The 18,199-nt window shown below is 43.4% G+C and overlaps 1 protein-coding gene across 1 annotated transcript; it reads left to right on the forward strand.

Moving 5' to 3' along the window:
- Nucleotides 1-234: 234 nt before the first annotated feature.
- Mtnr1b (melatonin receptor 1B) lies at nt 235-12,973 on the forward strand. The gene is made up of 3 exons (XM_005337195.3): nt 235-726; nt 9,627-10,921; nt 12,841-12,973. Exons 1-2 carry the CDS (start codon nt 504-506, stop codon nt 10,496-10,498), a joined length of 1,095 nt encoding a protein of 364 aa, XP_005337252.2. The 5' UTR covers nt 235-503; the 3' UTR covers nt 10,499-10,921; nt 12,841-12,973.
- The last annotated feature ends 5,226 nt before the right edge of the window (nt 12,974-18,199 follow it).

The raw sequence follows: 18,199 nt of genomic DNA on the forward strand, positions 1-18,199 counted from the left end.
TGCTCCTGGAGGTGTGGGGGTGGATGGGATGGGTGGATCTCAAACCTCGCCTTTTCAGCAATGGATCTTCAGGTCCCGACCCCACCATCTTCTTTCTCCAGTTGGAAAACTTGGATGGTCCTACATGGGCACAGCTTCCCCAAAGCTGTGGCGGAAATATGGAGGTCTTGCGTATGGCCATACTTTCAGGGACAGGCCAGACAGGGTCTGGTCCCCTGAAGTGAGCCAGGCACAAGCTGAGCTCTGAGTAGCAGCACTAGCGGTAAGGTACCTACGGTTCCCCAGTGTGCCGCTGTGGGACGCACTCCCAAGTGCTACTTCTGTTCCCATATTTTCTCCGCCCCCTGCCCACGCTTAATTATCTCCTCTAGCTCTCCCCCACCGCCTTCCTTTCTTGTGTTTGGTGGGCAGCGAAGTGGGCGGCAGGAAAGCCTGGCTTAGCCCTGCGCGCCCTGCGGCTATCTTGCAGAGCGCGGTGGAAGCGAATCGCGGGAGGGTCCGCGATGCCGGAGAATGGCTCTTTTGCCAACTGCTGCGAGGCGGGCGGGCTGGCAGTGCGCCCGGGATGGTCCAGGACTGGTGGTGAGCTGCCCTCCGGGACGCCCCGGCCTCCCTGGGTAGCTCCTGCGCTATCCACCGTGCTCATTGTCACCACCGCGGTGGACGTAGTGGGCAACCTTCTGGTCATCCTCTCGGTGCTCAGGAACCGCAAGCTCCGGAACGCAGGTGAGCGTCACTCGCTGCTGGGTCCCGAACTTTCCCTGCCCTCAAGTCTGGGCCCTGATCCCGCGATCCGATCCGTTGCCTCCTCTCTCCTTGATCTCCAGCTCCCTTCTCCCCCTCTCCTTCTCCCCACCCTTACTCTAACCTAATCCTGAAGTTTGGTTCTGCACTCAAAAGTTAGGGCGAATTCTGGCTCTCCAGACGTGCAGCGGTTCTGGCTGCTGCCTCTGGCAGCTGTCCGGGACGCGCTTGGCACATTAGAACAGGTGTGAATGGGGAAAAGGTTTTTTGGGGTTTTTTGACGCCCTTTTGTGGCAGGGTGAGGTACTATGGGATCCCACACACCTGGACGCTGTTGCTACCTGGAGCATTCCAATCTGTGTCCTGCCATTCAGTGCCCCTATTTGGCTACAGAAATCTCAGGACCTTTGACATCTTGCTCTCTCCCCTGCCAAGCACTTTGACTTCATGTAGTTGGTGCTTAGAAAATACTTGGTAAAAGAATGAGTGAATTAATGGAAGCTTTATATCAAAATCCATCTCCGGTCATCTGTAGATCCTATTCCAACCAAGAGAAATTGTAAATTGCTTTCAAATAAAATGGTCTGTTCTGAAAACAGGGAATTTATGAGATTAACTGTGAAAAATCAGAACAATCATTTGGCTAAATCATGGTGCAATCCCGAAGAAGAACAAAACCAGAAGGAGGGAGTATCTGAACTCTGACCTTAACAGGTCATTGGAGCTTGCTAACCATTTCAGCCTGGGAAGAAGTTCAGTGTCCTATTTGTTAATTTTGTAATTTCCCATTGGACCCTAGTGGGCAACTCAAATACAGTGTAAAAATAGCAGGAGGAAAACAAATTTAAAGCTTTAAAATGCCATTTTAAAGGGGCTAGACAATTCAGGAAAACTGTTTTAAATAAATAATTATATAAGTATGGGGGGTGGGAGAGACCTGCAACTTGAGGATTTTCATCTGAAAAACAAGCCAAAAATAAAAGTGTGCGATTCTAACCACCACAGGGGAAACTGAGTATTGTTAGGGAGATCTAAACTTTACAACTTAGGCATTTCAGTCACGACGGCTACTACTATCTGGAATAACTAACTATTCTAAGATGTTATTGTATCTTTGAAGGAAAACATATTAGAAAAGAGCAAGCTGTGATTAGAAAATGATAGTTAACATTTTGGTTGTATTGTCCCTTTGCAGCAACCACAAACATTCATCTCCTGCACAGAGAGGCAGGAGGAAGGCAGCTCCTGGCACTTCTCCCTTAGGAAGGATGGGCCCTCCAGGTTCTGACCCTGGCCCTTTCTTTCCTTCCCTAACTTTCTGGGCGTTTAGAAAAGGCCTGGCAGATTGTAGCTCAGTGCTCAGTAATTAGGTTTCCTGCCATGAGAAAGGTAGTTGAGGGAAGAGACTGCTGCTTCCTCTTGCCTGAGGAGAATAGCATCCTCTCCCCTCTGTACTACCCAGGGAGGGCTGGGCTCTTCTGTGCTCTAGGCAGCCCTCACAAAAAGTTTACTGGTCTGAGAGCAATGAGGGGAATGAGCATGTTAAATTGCTGGCACATCCTCCATCCTGCCCTTCCTACCTGTCCATGTGTCTGCTACTCGCCAGCACCAGAAATATGTATGTGTTGCTGAGGGTAAGGAGTGGGGATGGAAACCAGGGGCTCATGCATGTTGGGAAAGAGCCATACCATTGAGCTATACCCCAGGCCCCAGAAAAAAAAAATAATATGATAGCTAATGACATTTATTCCTGCTCTATTGGTGGCTTTGGCAGTCATGCAATTTAACCAGTATTTTTTATTCTGTTTTGTTTTGTTTTAGGTGCTAGAGGTGAAATCCAGGGCTATACACATGTTAGAGGAGCTCTCTACCACTGAGCTACATCTCAGTCCTTAAGCAATTTTTATATGACCATTGGCTTTATTTGCCATAGTCATGAAAAACTGTAGTATTGACTTAAACTAAATGATGTTAGTGGAGTGAGATTTCAAAACATGCTTAAAATATTTTGAATAGCATCCTTTCCACTTTTTTAGACCTTCTCTTATTGATGTGTTTGGATTTACTTAAAATAAAAAAAAATAATTCATATCTTTTCATAACTAAGTCTGGCTTCTCAATTAATCAATATTAAGAAATTAGAACTTCTCATTGAGAACATAAAATTTCTAACAACTAGATACATAGCCCAAATTGAGGTCACAGTGTGCTTCTTAGAGACATCTTTATCCTTTACTTGACTATTATAAGCCCAAATCTGTGGGGCAGATCCTTGTCACTCATAGTTTCTTCTGCAGCTTATTGCTGTGTGTGATGAGTTGGCTTTTTCAGAGACTCCAGTGAAGAAAGGCAGACAGGGAGGAATGAAGTGATGGTGAGGGTAGGTTCAGGATACTGTCTTGAGCACACTCTGTCCTTACTGTCCCCCTACCTCCTCCACCTACAGAACAGTGTCCACTCCAGAATATAGCTCCCATGACATTTATAACTGACCTAACTGCTGAACTACGGCCTCATCTCACTCATGCCAAAGGAGACTGCTGCCACTTCCCATGAAAATCCATGCTCTGGTGCACAGAGAAAGTCCCCAGCCTCTTTTGCCTGGTCAACATCTGCTTCTTTTCAAACCTCTTCCCCAGCTCCCCTACAAAGTTGTTAATGCTTTCTATCAATACCCTGAATAGCAAAGTGAGTGTCTCCCTCCTCAAGCTTCCACAACAGCCTGTGCTCTCCCCACGTAGCACCCACCTCTCTCTACTGTTTTTATCTCTCCCCCACTGGACTGCATGAAAGCAGGGATTTTATTCCATTTCTGTCCACAGAGCCAGGCACACAGTAGGACCTGGATGCACTTCTGTTGAAACCAATTGAATATGGATGAGATATTCAAAGCAGTGGGACAGAGAGAATGAATGCTACTTCATGAGGTAGGGTATATCTTAGGTACAGGACTCAGCACAAAATCAGCAGGAAGGAGTTTCATGGGAGTAAATTGCTTCGAGTACTGAAAGCCCAAGAACACCTCACTTTTGCCCTCCAAGGCTGACTATTAACACCATCTTCACAAAGGCACGCCTGCTCTCTGGCTGCTCCTATGTGGCTAGAGTCCTTCAGCAGGCTCCAGGTGCTCCATAGTTCTCTGATATTGTACCCTGATGATTCCTCTCAGGGAACATGCCCTCTTGCTGGTCTGTTCTGAGCCACTGTAAGCTGCCTATAAAATGTGAGCTTCCTGGGACTACCTGAATTATCCAGACAGTCCCTGCCCTAGAGAGCTCAGCGAACCCTGTCCTTACAGTAGCATTTGGTCTCCTCTCCTTTAGCAGAGAGAAAAGTGCAACAGTACCCTGGCTCCACAGGCACACGGGTTGTGGCCTCATGATGGGCTTTTATGCTGCAGCTGGAGGAAAGGCCACCTGGGAGGTGTTGTTAGTGAGTAGAAACTTTGGCACTTCTAGGGTATTTCAATCATTTGTAAGGCAGAAAGACAGACAGTAGCTGACACGGGAATTGCTCAGGAAAATATGAAGCATTCGCTTGCTGAACATACAGGTTCTTATTCAGAGTCTGCTCTATTCACACTGGAAAAGCTACCCCTCCCCAAGGCAGCCAGCAGAGTTCAGGGACTGCACCATTTCTTATCTGAACTAGTACCTACCTATGAGGTTACTGGTAGGTTACTGGTAGGATCTGCCTGTGCAGATGTTTAGTTTCCCAGTCAGAGCAGAGTCTGCAAGGTAGCCCCTTTCCATTCTCAATGAGAAATGAGCAGTGTGTGAATCCATGTGGTGGCCCTGAACAAAAGCACTTAGAAGGCCCAGAGAGGAGGGAAACCTTTAGTAGGTTCACAATCTCTGCCCTCCAGGAGTTCCAGGGTAAGGTGGAGTCCACTCCATTCAGTTTTTTTTTTTCCCTACCACCAACACTTACTGAGAAGTCACTTGCTACCAGATATCTTTTGAGCCAGATTTTGAGTGTGTGTTATCAGCAGAAGGCCAAACTGGGCTGCCTTGGACTCCCTCCCTACCATCTGAGCTTTCCAATTTCACATTCTGGCTGTGCATACCTTATTATATCTTCACTGAGCAAAAAAAAATGAGCACTTTATAAAATCCCATAATTATGTCTTTAGCTGCCTAATGAGGAAAGCTCTTAATCCTCTTTAATTCCCCCCAAGAAATTCTCAGTAGCCCAGGGGTATAAAGACTTTCATGTTTGACTGCTTTTCTTTCCAAAACATTGAATTCTGTATTTAGATGTGATGTTCTGAAAAACTGAGAAGGTACTCAATGTGGGTAATAGGACATCTGATTTTAGACATGTGTTGCTAAAAAAGTAAAAGTTAGGGAGTTTGGAAGGCTAGAGTTCACAATCTGTAAGTAATGTCCTAACTTCATCATCACCTTCATCCACCACTACTATCATAGCCTCGGTATCTACAGACCCTACCATCTGTGTCTGTGTAAGTTCACAGTATGATGTTCATGTGATGATGAAATCACCTAATGGCACCTTTCTCCGACCATATCTCTCTATCCCTATTATTAAGTCACTCATAACCCTACTTCTGACATCTTATTTCATGGGGATCCTATTCTGACTCATGAGCTTCTTTCTTGTTCTTTCACTGAAACTAACAACAACACATAAACAACTATAACAAGTCATAGTTAACATTACTAAGTGTTTATTATCTATCAGTTACAAATCTCTGTCCTTTGAGAGGAAGAAAAGAAAAAAAAAAAGAATACCACAATCCCCCATCAAAGGCATATCCCTTCCTAAGTACTAACATCTCTCTCTCTCTCCTTTGAAGAACAGCCTACAGGACAAAACATTACACCCCCACCTTTGCCCTTCCTGATGTCCTTGCTGGTCTACTAACTGCTAAGTTCAATGGTTAAGTTGCTATTCTTTCTCACTTACTATCCCCTTGACACTTCTTTTTCCTGGCTTCTTTATTCTTTTCTTGTTCTTTCTCCATTTTTCTCTGTTGTTGTTATGAGCAATTCACAAAATCTGGGTGTTTCCTTCTTTATCCTTAAGATGAGACTCCATAAATAAAACATGTAAATAGATGGAAGAAGCCATCTTAAGGAAGCTACAAGAAATTTAGCCCTCTTAGCAATGAGAGATCTTTGTTGACTTCCCTATCATTCTCCTAATTGCATCTTGTTTTTATTTGTTTGATTGTCTTCTCTGAGACCATGAGCTTCTTAAGAGGAGAGAGTTGTTTTACTCCCTTGCTTCCCGAACCTCCTGGATAGTCAGTCAGCCGCTCTCTTGTGGAAAACTCAGCAAGCTTGTTGAGTAAATGACTCAGTGAATATCTGTTTCTACATTGACATTTAGGTTAGTAACCAGGGGCAATTTAGTCCAACCAGACTCTTCTCTGAGCACACAGGATGAGAGGAAAAGAGGCAAGGCAGAGGGGCAAGGGTAGCTCTGCCTTCCAGAATTCCTCTATCTGATGAAGACTAGACAGCTCAGCACTGGCTAGCTCTTTTCTGGATTACCTAGATTTCCAGAAACAAGGACAGCAGAGGAGAACAGGGAGGGTATTGTGGTGGTCGCCTGTGTGAAGGGATGAGCTTTGCATATGAATACTGGAAGGGAATTCCGTGTTTGCAAACTGCCCTGTTGTGGAGACCTCTTTCCCCTAGCCCACCTTGTCTATGGAGGCAGATGGAAATGAGTCTCTGCAGGACATGGGATATAAATATTCATTAGAAGCCTGTACACAGGGTGAGTAGCAGTGCTGTGGGCATGCTGATTGGTTTCTCACCTGTTCAGGGAAGAAATGGAGGGAGAACTGGATCTCCTTTTGACTCTCATCCAGATAGGACCTGGTTTCTTACAGATGGGAGACAAAACAGGAATTGTATTCACCTAATTTGAAAGGGTGCCAAGAAAGCCACAAGACAGTAAGACAACTGGGCAGATGAATCTACAGCAGGAACTGTTTGATTTCAGCTTTTTAACAACAGCCAGCATAATAGGGGAGAGTAATTGAATCACTTTCCACGTGGAGTTGAATGTGTTCTTCTCACTATTTACAAGCTGTTTGCCAGCCTCTAGGGCATTATTAAGAGCTGAGCCACATTAACAGGCAGAGCTTGACTCGGCTTTCCTAGGGAAACAGCTGGCAAAGCTGGCACCAGCTCCCAGCAGCTCTTGACTTTCTCTGCACGTGCTTGCAAGTGCCAAGAGCCTATTTGCCATTCATCCGTGAGCCAGCGGGCCCTGCAGGGACCGATCTTCCTGTGTTGGAAAGAAGTGATTTTCTTCACAGAGTGTGCATGGATGGGGTGCGGGGGGGGGGGAGGAGAGTCCAAAAGAAACAGAGAACCAGAACTGATGAAGGAACACTAAAGAGGAACACTAAAGTTCAGTTAACTTGACCAATTCCTGTGATCAGGAAGTAACTGAATTTTTTCCCGAATTGCTTTAACTTTCAGCATTGCCTTTAAAGTTTTAAAATTGTGGGACAAGAAGTAGTTAGGCTCATGATGCAGCTGAAGCTAAGAAATTTGAAAAGAAATTTCCCACTCCCTGGGATGTAAGTGTAGGCTAAGCAGGTGAGTCCAGACCGTGGGCACTGGAGACAGCCAACGTGGCAGAGAATTAAATGGAAAGGCACTAGACCTCCCCACCCCAAGCAGATGCACATTTCTTTATTTGAAGCAACAGCTAAAGGAAAACAAGAGTTTTTTAACCAATGAAGTAAATAGATCCCCCTAATAGTAGAATAGGAAGGAATCCAGAGCTCAGCCTGAACACAATTCTTCTTCACCAACCCACCTCCACTGACTGGCACGTCTGCAGAGACAGGGGCATTCTAGTTGTCCAGACGGCTTCCTTTCTATTCACTTACATCCTGTCTCTCTCAAATTGTATCCTAGGCCCAGATACAGGAGCTAGGATAGGATTTGAGGGGGAACTTCCAAGATACTAAATAGGTTTCTTTTTAGTTGGTTCTGAATGGGGTTTACCCAGGCCCTCTGAGGCCAAAATAAACACTTCTAGAAGGCTGCCTGTGTGTCTTCCAGGTTTCCAGCCTCACAGGTAGCATGTTACATGGAATCTTCTTTGAGATGGGATTAGAATGTGTGCCAGGACAAGGGAGGGTTGGAGGCAGTCCCTTCCCTGTCCTTGTAGGTGAATAAGTGAAAATGTAGGGTCTGCTTCTCCTGAAGGTCTGACTCAGGTGAACTCCCAGTTGGTAGGCTCCAGCATCTTTTGTCTATAACTCCTGGCATCTCGTCCACAGCTTGGTTTCCTCAATTGCTAAATCCTGGGGATTGTTTTCGTCTGCCTTTCTGGTCCTATGAGGTGGTTACATCAGCCTCCGCAGAGTGAGGACAGGGCTGGATATCTTAGGTCTGGACTTGGGAGTAAGTATTTAGGTCCTGAGAACTTCCAGGATACTAATTGACTTTTTTCCTGCTGATTCTGAATGGGGTTGACCCAGAAACTGTATGGCCATCGTAAGCACTAGAGCATCAGTGTTCTTGTCACTTGAGAGTTCCTCCTGTGAGCCCATTCCACCCGCCCTCTGTGTTCGGCCACCCTAAGGCTGGCAACTTTGACCTTACCCTGTGGCAAGAGGACAGGAGATCTGAAAGACTATGCCCACGCATACTGTATTGACACCAGTTCCTGCTGGAGGGAGTGTCTGTTGTCTTTTGAGCTTATAGTAGCTTCTCAAAAAGCATAGCGCTTGGGGCTGGGGATGTGGCTCAAGCAATAGCACGCTCGCCTGGCATGCGTGCAGCCCGGGTTCGATCCTCAGCACCCCGTACAAACAAAGATGTTGTGTCTGCCAAAAAGTAAAAAATAAATATTAAAAAAATTCTCTCTCTCTCTCTCTCTGTCTCTAAAAAAAAAAAAAAAAAAAAAAAAATGCCCAGCGCTTGACAAATGAAACAGATGAGATTAGAAATGGAGCTGCTCTTGCCCTGAACTTCATGTTGAAAAACTTACAGGTTCTTTCTTGGTGCTTTACTCATGAGTTGCTGTAGGTTTTAGAAAGCTAATCTTGAGGAGCTGAGACTGAGCCCTGCCATCTCCTTAGGTCTCTGGCCCAGGGTATGTGTGAGTCCTGTTAACAATGGCTATATGGTTCCCTGAGGCTCTCCTGGGTAGTTACATTTGATGATGCTGCAGAATGTTCCATTCAGAGAGGAGAAGAAGTTCAGGAAGGCCCAACACTGTGAGAGAGGAGTGCCCTCATCCCTCCTCACTCAACAGGATAGGGGCTTTGCACTATTCTGAATGTCTGTCAAGTGGCTATGAGTATGGGCCCTGGACAAGGCACAGAGGGAATACTGGTGCAACTCATATGAAGATAAATGACTTTGAGTCACTTAGAAAGTAATTCATCAACCAGTGGAGGGAAATGCAAAAGAAAACTGTCAAAGAGAAGTGCAGGGAAGCATGGATTTGGGGGAGGGGTGCGGGCGAGGTGGTACTGGTAGTGATGGTGAGTCCACATTGCTTACTTTCAGATTCTCCTCCTCCAAAATCTTTGTTGGAGCTTAAATGTTATCAAGTCCCTGTCCATCTTTGCCTGCAATTTGTGAGAACCCACTGTGTTCCCAAGCACCGGCATCATTATTTAGTTCTCAAAATTATAATACAAGACAGGGATCATTTAGCTTCGATTTGCAAATGATAAAGGTAAGGCTTTGAGAGCTTAAGTAACTTGCTTCAGTCATCCAATTAGTAAGTAGCACAGATGCAATTAGAATCCTCAACTATGTTTCTAAATGCTATGTCATTTCCCCTCCCAATGCTGAAAGTAACTCAGTGAAGGACATGATGTTCTATCTACAAAAATGTTAGGGTCTTTTCTGACTCTTGCTCTCTTTTTCCTGCTTCAGGTAATTTGTTCTTGGTGAGTCTAGCGTTGGCTGACCTGGTTGTGGCCCTGTACCCCTACCCGCTGATCCTGATGGCCATCTTCTATGATGGCTGGGCACTGGGAGAGGCGCACTGCAAGGCCAGCGCTTTTGTAATGGGCCTGAGCGTCATTGGTTCTGTCTTCAACATCACCGCCATTGCCATTAACCGCTATTGTTACATTTGCCACAGCATAGCCTACCACCGGTTCTGCAGGCGCTGGCATGCTCCAATCTACATTGTCCTAGTCTGGCTCCTCACCCTGGTAGCCTTAGTGCCGAACTTTTTTGTGGGGTCCCTGAAGTACGACTCACGTATCTACTCCTGCACCTTCATCCAGACGGCCAGTGCCCAGTACACAGCAGCAGTGGTGGTCATCCATTTCCTCCTCCCCATTTCGGTGGTGGCCTTCTGTTACCTGCGTATCTGGGTGCTGGTGCTTCAGGCCCGCAGGAAGGTCAAGTCAGAGAGCAAACTGCGCTTGAGGCCCAGCGACATGCGGAGCTTTCTGACCATGTTTGCGGTGTTTGTGATCTTTGCCGTCTGCTGGGGCCCCCTTAACTGCATCGGCCTCGCTGTGGCCATCAACCCTGAAGAAGTGGCTCCCCAGGTCCCCGAGGGGCTCTTTGTCACTAGTTACTTCCTGGCTTATTTCAATAGCTGCCTGAATGCCATTATCTATGGGCTCCTGAACCAGAACTTTCGCAGGGAATACAAGAGGATCATCTCAGCCCTCTGGAACCCACGGCGCTGCTTTCAGGATGCTTCCAAAGGCAGCCATGAGGAACAACTGCAGAATCAAGCTCCACGTGTTGGTAATGCCCAGCACTTTGCCCGGGCAGATGCTCTCTAGCCTAGATCTGAGGCACACTGGTTGGGCGATAAACCCATGAAATCATGGGTGTGAGTTTGCAGCAAGGTTAAAATCAGACATCCTGCTGTGCCACACCATCCTCTTTGCATCCACAGCCCACAACTTGTGGAACTCCATGCTACAGACAAGGAGCTCATCAGCTGCATTGGTTCAGGATGACCAGGGGATAGCCACAGGTACTGGATCTGGCTGACACTTTCTGTAGTGTGCTGGGGGCTTGGCACAGACAAGACCAAGGAAAGGGCCTGGGCCAGAAAAGCCAGTTCCTTCACATGGATTGCCCCTTATCCTCCTGCTGGAACCTAGTCACTTCCTTCTTCCCATCGCCTGAGGGATAGAAAGAACATATCTTTTCGTGGATGCTGGAGTGAAAGAGCAAGATCAGATTGGTAGCGCTGGAAGGTGGGTGACTGCATGGCTCCAGGATGTGGGGAGTGCAGAGGGTAGCTTTCCATGCTCTCCCCATTGACCTTTTCTACACACACACACACACACACACACACACACACACACACACAGTCACACTCCCCCTCTCCTCCACCTCAGACATCTGGAGAACAAAGTCTGCTTGGCTACCTTTCCTGATTCCACCATGGTCAAATGCTGTGATTTGGGGAAGGTCAGCTAACTATTTTTCAGTTCACTCATTTTAAAATGAGGATTGTGTCAGTGTCTACCTCCCAGGGCTATTGAAAGGATCCATTGGGATAACACATCTCTAAGCATAGCGCCTGACATGTGACTAGCTCTCAGTAGTCATCAGCTTCCATTATTATTCTATTCAACTAAAATGAAAGATACTCTTGAAGGGAAAAAAAATCATACAAAAACAAGAGAAGGAGAGAGAATGGAGTTGGGGAAGTGGAAGTTCACTGGGGGGATCTCCTCTTGAGTACTTTTCTTATAATTATTTGTGGAAATTTCAAGTCTTCATTTAACATCAATAGATTTAGGATTTTTCTTCAATTCAAATAATAATTGCATGACCTTTGTAGGTCTGAATCAACAACGGGAGAAGCCAATAGTATACTATCTACTCTCTGGGAAGTCAGAATTGATAAATTACTCTGAGAAAAATTGGAGGACATTTTATTTATAACAGGCAATGTGGTGAATGCTTGATATAAGTATTGATATTAACACCTTTAAATCCTTTCAAAACTCTTGGAAATAATATTATTGTCCTCTTTCATATTAAATCCAAAGTGAAATGATTGTCTGAGTTTGCAGAGATGTTAAGATCAAAGCTCATTGTGGGGGGGTCATTTGTCTGAAGGCAGAACCCACTTCTCTGTCCTCTCCTCACTCCTTGACATGTGTGGCAGGAACAAACTGGAGTGGCTAAGTACCAACATAAGTCAGCACATAAGGCGTGTGGAGGCTTGAAGGAGAGAGGTTACCTCAACCAGCTGGTGGTTTTCCTGATTGAAGAGCCCTAAGAGATGCTGATCTCTTAGCAGTATTCCAGATCTTCTCCCTTCCCATGAGGAATCTAGGCTGGATGCTATACCTCATCACCTTATTACCTGGGAGCTCATTATTATTGCAAATCCCTAGGGCCCCACCAAAAAAGTTTAAATTGTGGAAATCTGGGGAAGAGTTTGGGAATGTGATCGTGAGAAGTCCTCCATCAAATTATTATTAGATATTAGAAGTCCTCCATCAAATAATTGGTAATGTAGTGTCATTATTGTTGCACTGTTAGGCCAAGGGTAAACTCGGGAAGACCTCCTGGTTCACCCCTCAGTCTGACATGCACGAGAGTCTTGTGCTAGAGTCCTAAAGCTTCTCCTTGAGCTGTGCCTGCTTTTCTTGGTTCTGAACACTTGAGGCTGACCTAGTCAAGACAGATATTCTTCTCTGCCCTCACTGCCATCTCCCGCTAGGTACCAACTATAGAGATTTGCCCTTGACTCCAGATTTGGAGGACAGGGAAGCATGGATTTCTTTCACTTTTTAAGAGTATTTTTAGCATTATTGTTATTTTTATACATATAAATTGTACAGATCAATGGGTGATATTCTATACATGCATATATTATGTAGCAATCATATCTGCCCTTCCTTCTACCCTTTCATGTTTGTGGAGAGGGAGAGGTACTAAATTCTTATCAACAGAGTGCTCCCTCCCCCTCCCCTTATCCCTATGTTTTAGTGCTGAGCTGAGTGCACTGCACATGCTCAATAAATATGGATTGAAGAGAGATTTGGATTGAAGGAAAAAAATCTCTCTTTAGTTTTCTGGGCCCACAGATGTTAACTGATTTGCCCAGGCTTAGCACTGGCAGTGCACTAATTGAAGACTTTTCTTGTATCCTCAGGTTTTTGGTGATGAACCAGGAACCAAGAGAAGGGCAGTGGGGAAGCCCAGGACATCAGGTGAAGCGCACACACAGGGGGACGGCCTCACACTGTGGGTCTTGATTTTAAATAAAGACAGTTTTGCAAAAATGATGCAGGAATTCTGTTCATCTTCCACCTTGTTGACTCTGGGCAGTCTTGGTTAAAAGGTCCTTCTGGGACTTTCCTCAGTACTCCTCAGTTCTGGATTGTCTGTGAAACCCTCAGCCATCAGAGGAACTCAAGTATGGGGCCAGCCTTCAAACTGGGTTGACAGCTCAGATGATCCTGGGCTCACTGGATCAGGAATCTCTCTCCCTCTCTCTCTCCCCCGCCTCTCTCTCTCTCTCTCTCTCTCTCTCTCTCTCTCTCTCTCTCTCTCTCACACACACACACACACACACACACACACACACACACACACACACAATTTGTGCAATTCTTTGAGTATCTCTTTACTCCCCACCTGTTCCTTCTCTGTACCCTTTGTCCTCTTCTAAAATGCTGCAGTAGCTCATGGGGTCTCTTCTAGGGTTGCTTTTGTCTCAGGATAAGTAGCCTTCTCCTAGGAATGTACATTGGAATCATTTGGGGAACACTCAAACAACACAGAATCAGTCCTTGAGGGATGGGGTGAAGAACACCTACGGATCCTTATATGCTCCTCAGGTGCTTCTCATCTGCAGACTTGGCTGAGAGCCCTGCTCCGTGAGTACAGGCCCATGTGTCACTTCATGCCCTTGGTTATGACTTCCATCACCCACCTGACTGCTGTACATCTCCACCTAGTAGGTACTGGGTACTTCCTTCATGCCAAGCACTGTACTAAGGACTTTCTATGAGACAATTATGAGATTAAATCCCCTCCATAACCCTATGAGAAAGTTACTAGTATTTTCTTCAATTTGCAGATAAGGAAACTGAGGCATAGGGAGGTTATATAATTTGCTGAAGATCACATAGTTAATTAAGTGGTGGAGACAGTCTCTGAAGCCAGATATGACCATAGAGCCTGGACTCTATATTTCTAGCTTTATACCTTTTGCTGTCAGGATTGCAGTGTGGGTTCATGATAATAAGATCTAGCCAGACTCCTCTGAGGAATTTTAGAGTCATCTCCCTCATCCATTATATTTAATCAATATGGATGATTTTGCCTTGAAATTTTCCAGTGATGCAGCTTAGTAGCAGAACATTTGCTTGGTGTCCATGAGGCCCTGGGTTCAGTTCCCAGCAACACAGGAAAAAAAAATGTGCCAGAGACACATCTAGGATGTAGAAAGTCACAAAGAACAAACAAACAAACAAAACTACCATTTTTCTTTAACAAATGATAATTAGCCAGATATACCACAATTCACAGATTAAAAAGAAAACTCACCAGGATATTAAAGAGAAAAACCTAAAATCTGGAAAATGATGAGACTTTCCTAGGCAGATAGGTAGAAAAATGAAGCAATTCCCATTAGATGTCTGTGTGTCGGGGGGAGTGTAAGGAGAAGCCAACAGGGCCGTTTTTCTTTTTAACCGTAACTTTAAAAAACAACACATAACATGAAATCTAACAAAATTTTAACTGCACCATATGTTACTAACTATGAGCTCAAGTTAGAGAGCAAATTTCTAGAGACCTTTTCATCTGCCAAACTGAACTGCTGTTCCCATTTTCACCTCTCTTCAGCCCTTGGCAATGACCATTCTACTTTCTATGAATTTTATGAATTTGATTCCTTTAGATACTCCTAAATGGGATCATGCAGTATTTGTTTTTCTGTGCCTGGCTTATTTTACCTACCATAATGTCCTCTGGGTTCTTCCATATTGTCCCCATGGCAGAATTTCCTTCTTTTAAAGGCTGAAGAAATTCCCTTGTGTGCATACATTATGTTCTTTACCCATGCATCTATCCATATACATTTAGGCTGCTTTATGTCTTGGCTAACATAGTACTATCCTGAACATGGGTCTTGAAATATTTTCTTGAGGTCTTGATTTCAATTCTCTTGGATAAAGATTCAGAGATGGGATTCCTGGGTCATAATAGTAGTTCTATTTTTAATGGAGGGGGAAGGGCAACAGGAAGGGAGAGATTATTGAGTCACAGAAAACTAAAGAGGGATTGGGGATAAAAAGAGAACTCATCAACCACCCACAACCTGGCAGGTGGACTAAAAAGCACAGATAGACTTCTCATGGCTGACAGCACAGAACTCTGTCCCGAGTATCATCCATGTTTCCTGATCAGGAGAAAGTCATTCCCACCTCCCAAATATAGCTCAATTTGTAACAAGCTTGTGTTACAAAAACTCCAAAGCTGCATCAAAGCCCAGACTCAGGTAACTGTGGATTAGATTAACCCACACTAACCCATTAATCTTGACAGGAAAATGAGTATGCCCTTTTCTGGGGATAAATATTGTTTACTTCAGTTTTGACTGTTCGTTTCATGAAGTGGATGGCATACAATAAAAATTTACATGATATAAATAGTGGAAAGAAAATGTGACTCATGGATAAAGGAAATCATCAACACAAGAAGATGCAGACAAAGTACAGGTATTAGAATTAGAAGATGAATATGTTGAAATAAATATGGAAATATGTTAAAGGCAGTAGTGAGTAAGGTGGAAAATGTATATGATTGAAATTTTAGCATAGAAATGAAAACTATATTTAAGAAAGGAATATTGAAATGGAACTGTGACATCAGATATGAAGTTTATTGAAGGACTTAGAAAATTGAATACAACACAAGAAAGAGCACAAAGCAAAACTAGCAAATAAAAAAGGATCCTGGAGCAAACTCGGGAGGAAACAGATACAAGTTTCCAAGACTCTTCTCCAGGGAGTCACAAAGCAAACAATTGTTCAAGGAATGTGCCCTGACAACTCATGGGAAGTGTGGTACCAGGCAGCTAGCCTGAGCCTAGGTATCCAGGGTTCTTAATCAAGAAGTTAGTCACATAGAAACATTCTGCCTAGCATGTTCCAAAATTCCAAACCCCCAGAAAGAATGCAGGTAATTAGTATTAACCACATAATTTGTACAAACTGTGCAGGGATAGTGAGCTATTCTTATCAATTACAGAAGAGCGGGGATCCTTCCAAAATGCAAGCTCCCAAACATTAGCCAAGGACAAGCAGGCCTTTCTAAGGATAGCAGTGTTAGGTCTGTTATGTTAACTCTTTCGTGTACATCCTCCAACTGCAAATTTAATGCATAATTGCATCAAAGAAAACTCACAAGGTATATACGAATATTTTGAACAGAATAATAATGTATCTAAGTTCGTGAGATACAGCTAATGCAATACTTTAAATGAGATTTATAACATCACATGTCAATAGTAAAAAATGAAAAAGATGTAAAATTAATCATCTGTTTCCACTCTTAGACAAAGAAAAGGAGTAAAAGAAATATAGGGAGTAGGGTGTGGTTGTTTAATGAACACTGCATGTCAATTCTACAAAATAAAAATTTTCTGCAAACTGAGTGCTCAATGTGAATATACTTGACACTGCTAAGTGTGCACTTAGAAATGATTTAGATGTCAGATTTTATATTATGTGTTTTTTACTACCACAGCCAACAATAAAATCTCTTGAAAATCACAACAACAACAACAACAAAAGGCCAGTAAATGCATCCAATTAGATATGGAATATTTCCATTCAAAATATGGACAAAACATAAAATCCCTGAAGTGGATGTATATTTAGCAAGTAAATACACAAAAGATGTGTATTACCCATTAGGGAAATTGAAATTAAAACTGTACTGAGGTATTACCACATACCTATCAGAATGGCTCAAATTAAAAATTAGTTACACCACCAAATATTGGTGAGCATACAAAGAAACTGAATCACTGACATGTTGATGGTAGGAACTTAAAATGCTTTTTTTCATTTTCTAATAAAGTTTGTATCTTCCAGATTGAAAAGGAAGAAAAAAAGAAAAGGAAGAAAGGAAGGAAGAAAGAGAGAGAAAATAAGAAAAAAGAAAAAAAAGAAAGAAAATATAAATAAAATTGTACAGCTATTTAATACTGCATCATAACCATGCAATTACCAAATGAACCAGCAATTAGATTTCTGAACATTTTAATCTAGGAAATGAAAAGCCAAGGTTCACACAAAAACCTGTACACAAATAGTCATAGGAAATTTATTTATAATCATGAAAAGTGAAACAACCCAGATGTCCTTTCTTCAGTGGGTAAATGTTAAACAAACTATTGTTGTGCAAGCAATCTCCAAGAGATTTTTCATCTTACAAAACTACTCCATACTCATTAAACAAGTGTCCATTTCTCTCTTCTCCTCCCACCCTTGTCAACCATGGTTCTCCTTTGGTATGTTGTAGGAATTTGACTGCTCTAGATGCCTCACCTAAGTGGAATTTTATAGTATTTGTCTTTTTGTGACTGCTTTATTTCACTTAGCATAGTATCCTCCAGGTTCATCCATATTGTAGCATGTGTTTGAATTGCCTTCTTGTTTAAGACTGAATTATATCCACTTGTGGCTGATTTACATAGTATTTTTTAAATGACAAAAGTTTTAAAATGGAAAATAGGTTAGTGATTACAGAGTTTAGGGTGGAAGAATCAGAAGGGAGTTGGATATGGTGATAAAAAAAAAAGCAACATGAGTGTTATGGTTTAGATCTGGAATGTCTCCCAAAGGCCCATGTATTGAAGGCTTGTCCACCATGTAGGAACTTTCAGAGTTGGGGCTTTTGAGGAAGTGATTAGACCATGAGAATTCTGACCTCATCACCAGATTAATACATTGATAATTGAGTGGAGTGGTAGAAACTATAGGCCACTGGTCATGGTTAAAAGAAATGTCATTGGGCAAGATATTTCTTTTCCACTTGTTAGCTGCCATGAGGTGAACAATTTTCCTCTGCCATGCTCTTCTTCCATGATGTTCTGCCTCACCTCCGACCTAAAACAACCTGCCAGCTAACCATGGACTCAAAGCAATGAAACTGCGAGCCAAAATAAATCTTTTCTCCTTAGTGTTATTTCTTTCAGGTATTTGTCACAGTGAAGGAAAGCTGCCTAACATAATGTGGGAAACTTGTGGTAAAGGAACTGCTCTTTATCTTGATTGTGATGGTGAACACAGGAACCTATAGATGTTGTCATGTAGACCTAATTGCACACACACATGCACACACAAGTATATATAAACACTGTATCAATGTTGATAACCTAGTTGGGATAGTGCACTATAGTTTTACAAGCTGTTACTTTTGGAGTAAAGGAAGTGAAGAGTTTATGGAATATTTCTTTTCTATTTTGTATAACTGCAACGTGAATCTACAATCAT

Source organism: Ictidomys tridecemlineatus, chromosome 4 (assembly GCF_052094955.1).
Source record: "Ictidomys tridecemlineatus isolate mIctTri1 chromosome 4, mIctTri1.hap1, whole genome shotgun sequence".
Taxonomy (NCBI): Eukaryota; Metazoa; Chordata; class Mammalia; order Rodentia; family Sciuridae; genus Ictidomys; species Ictidomys tridecemlineatus.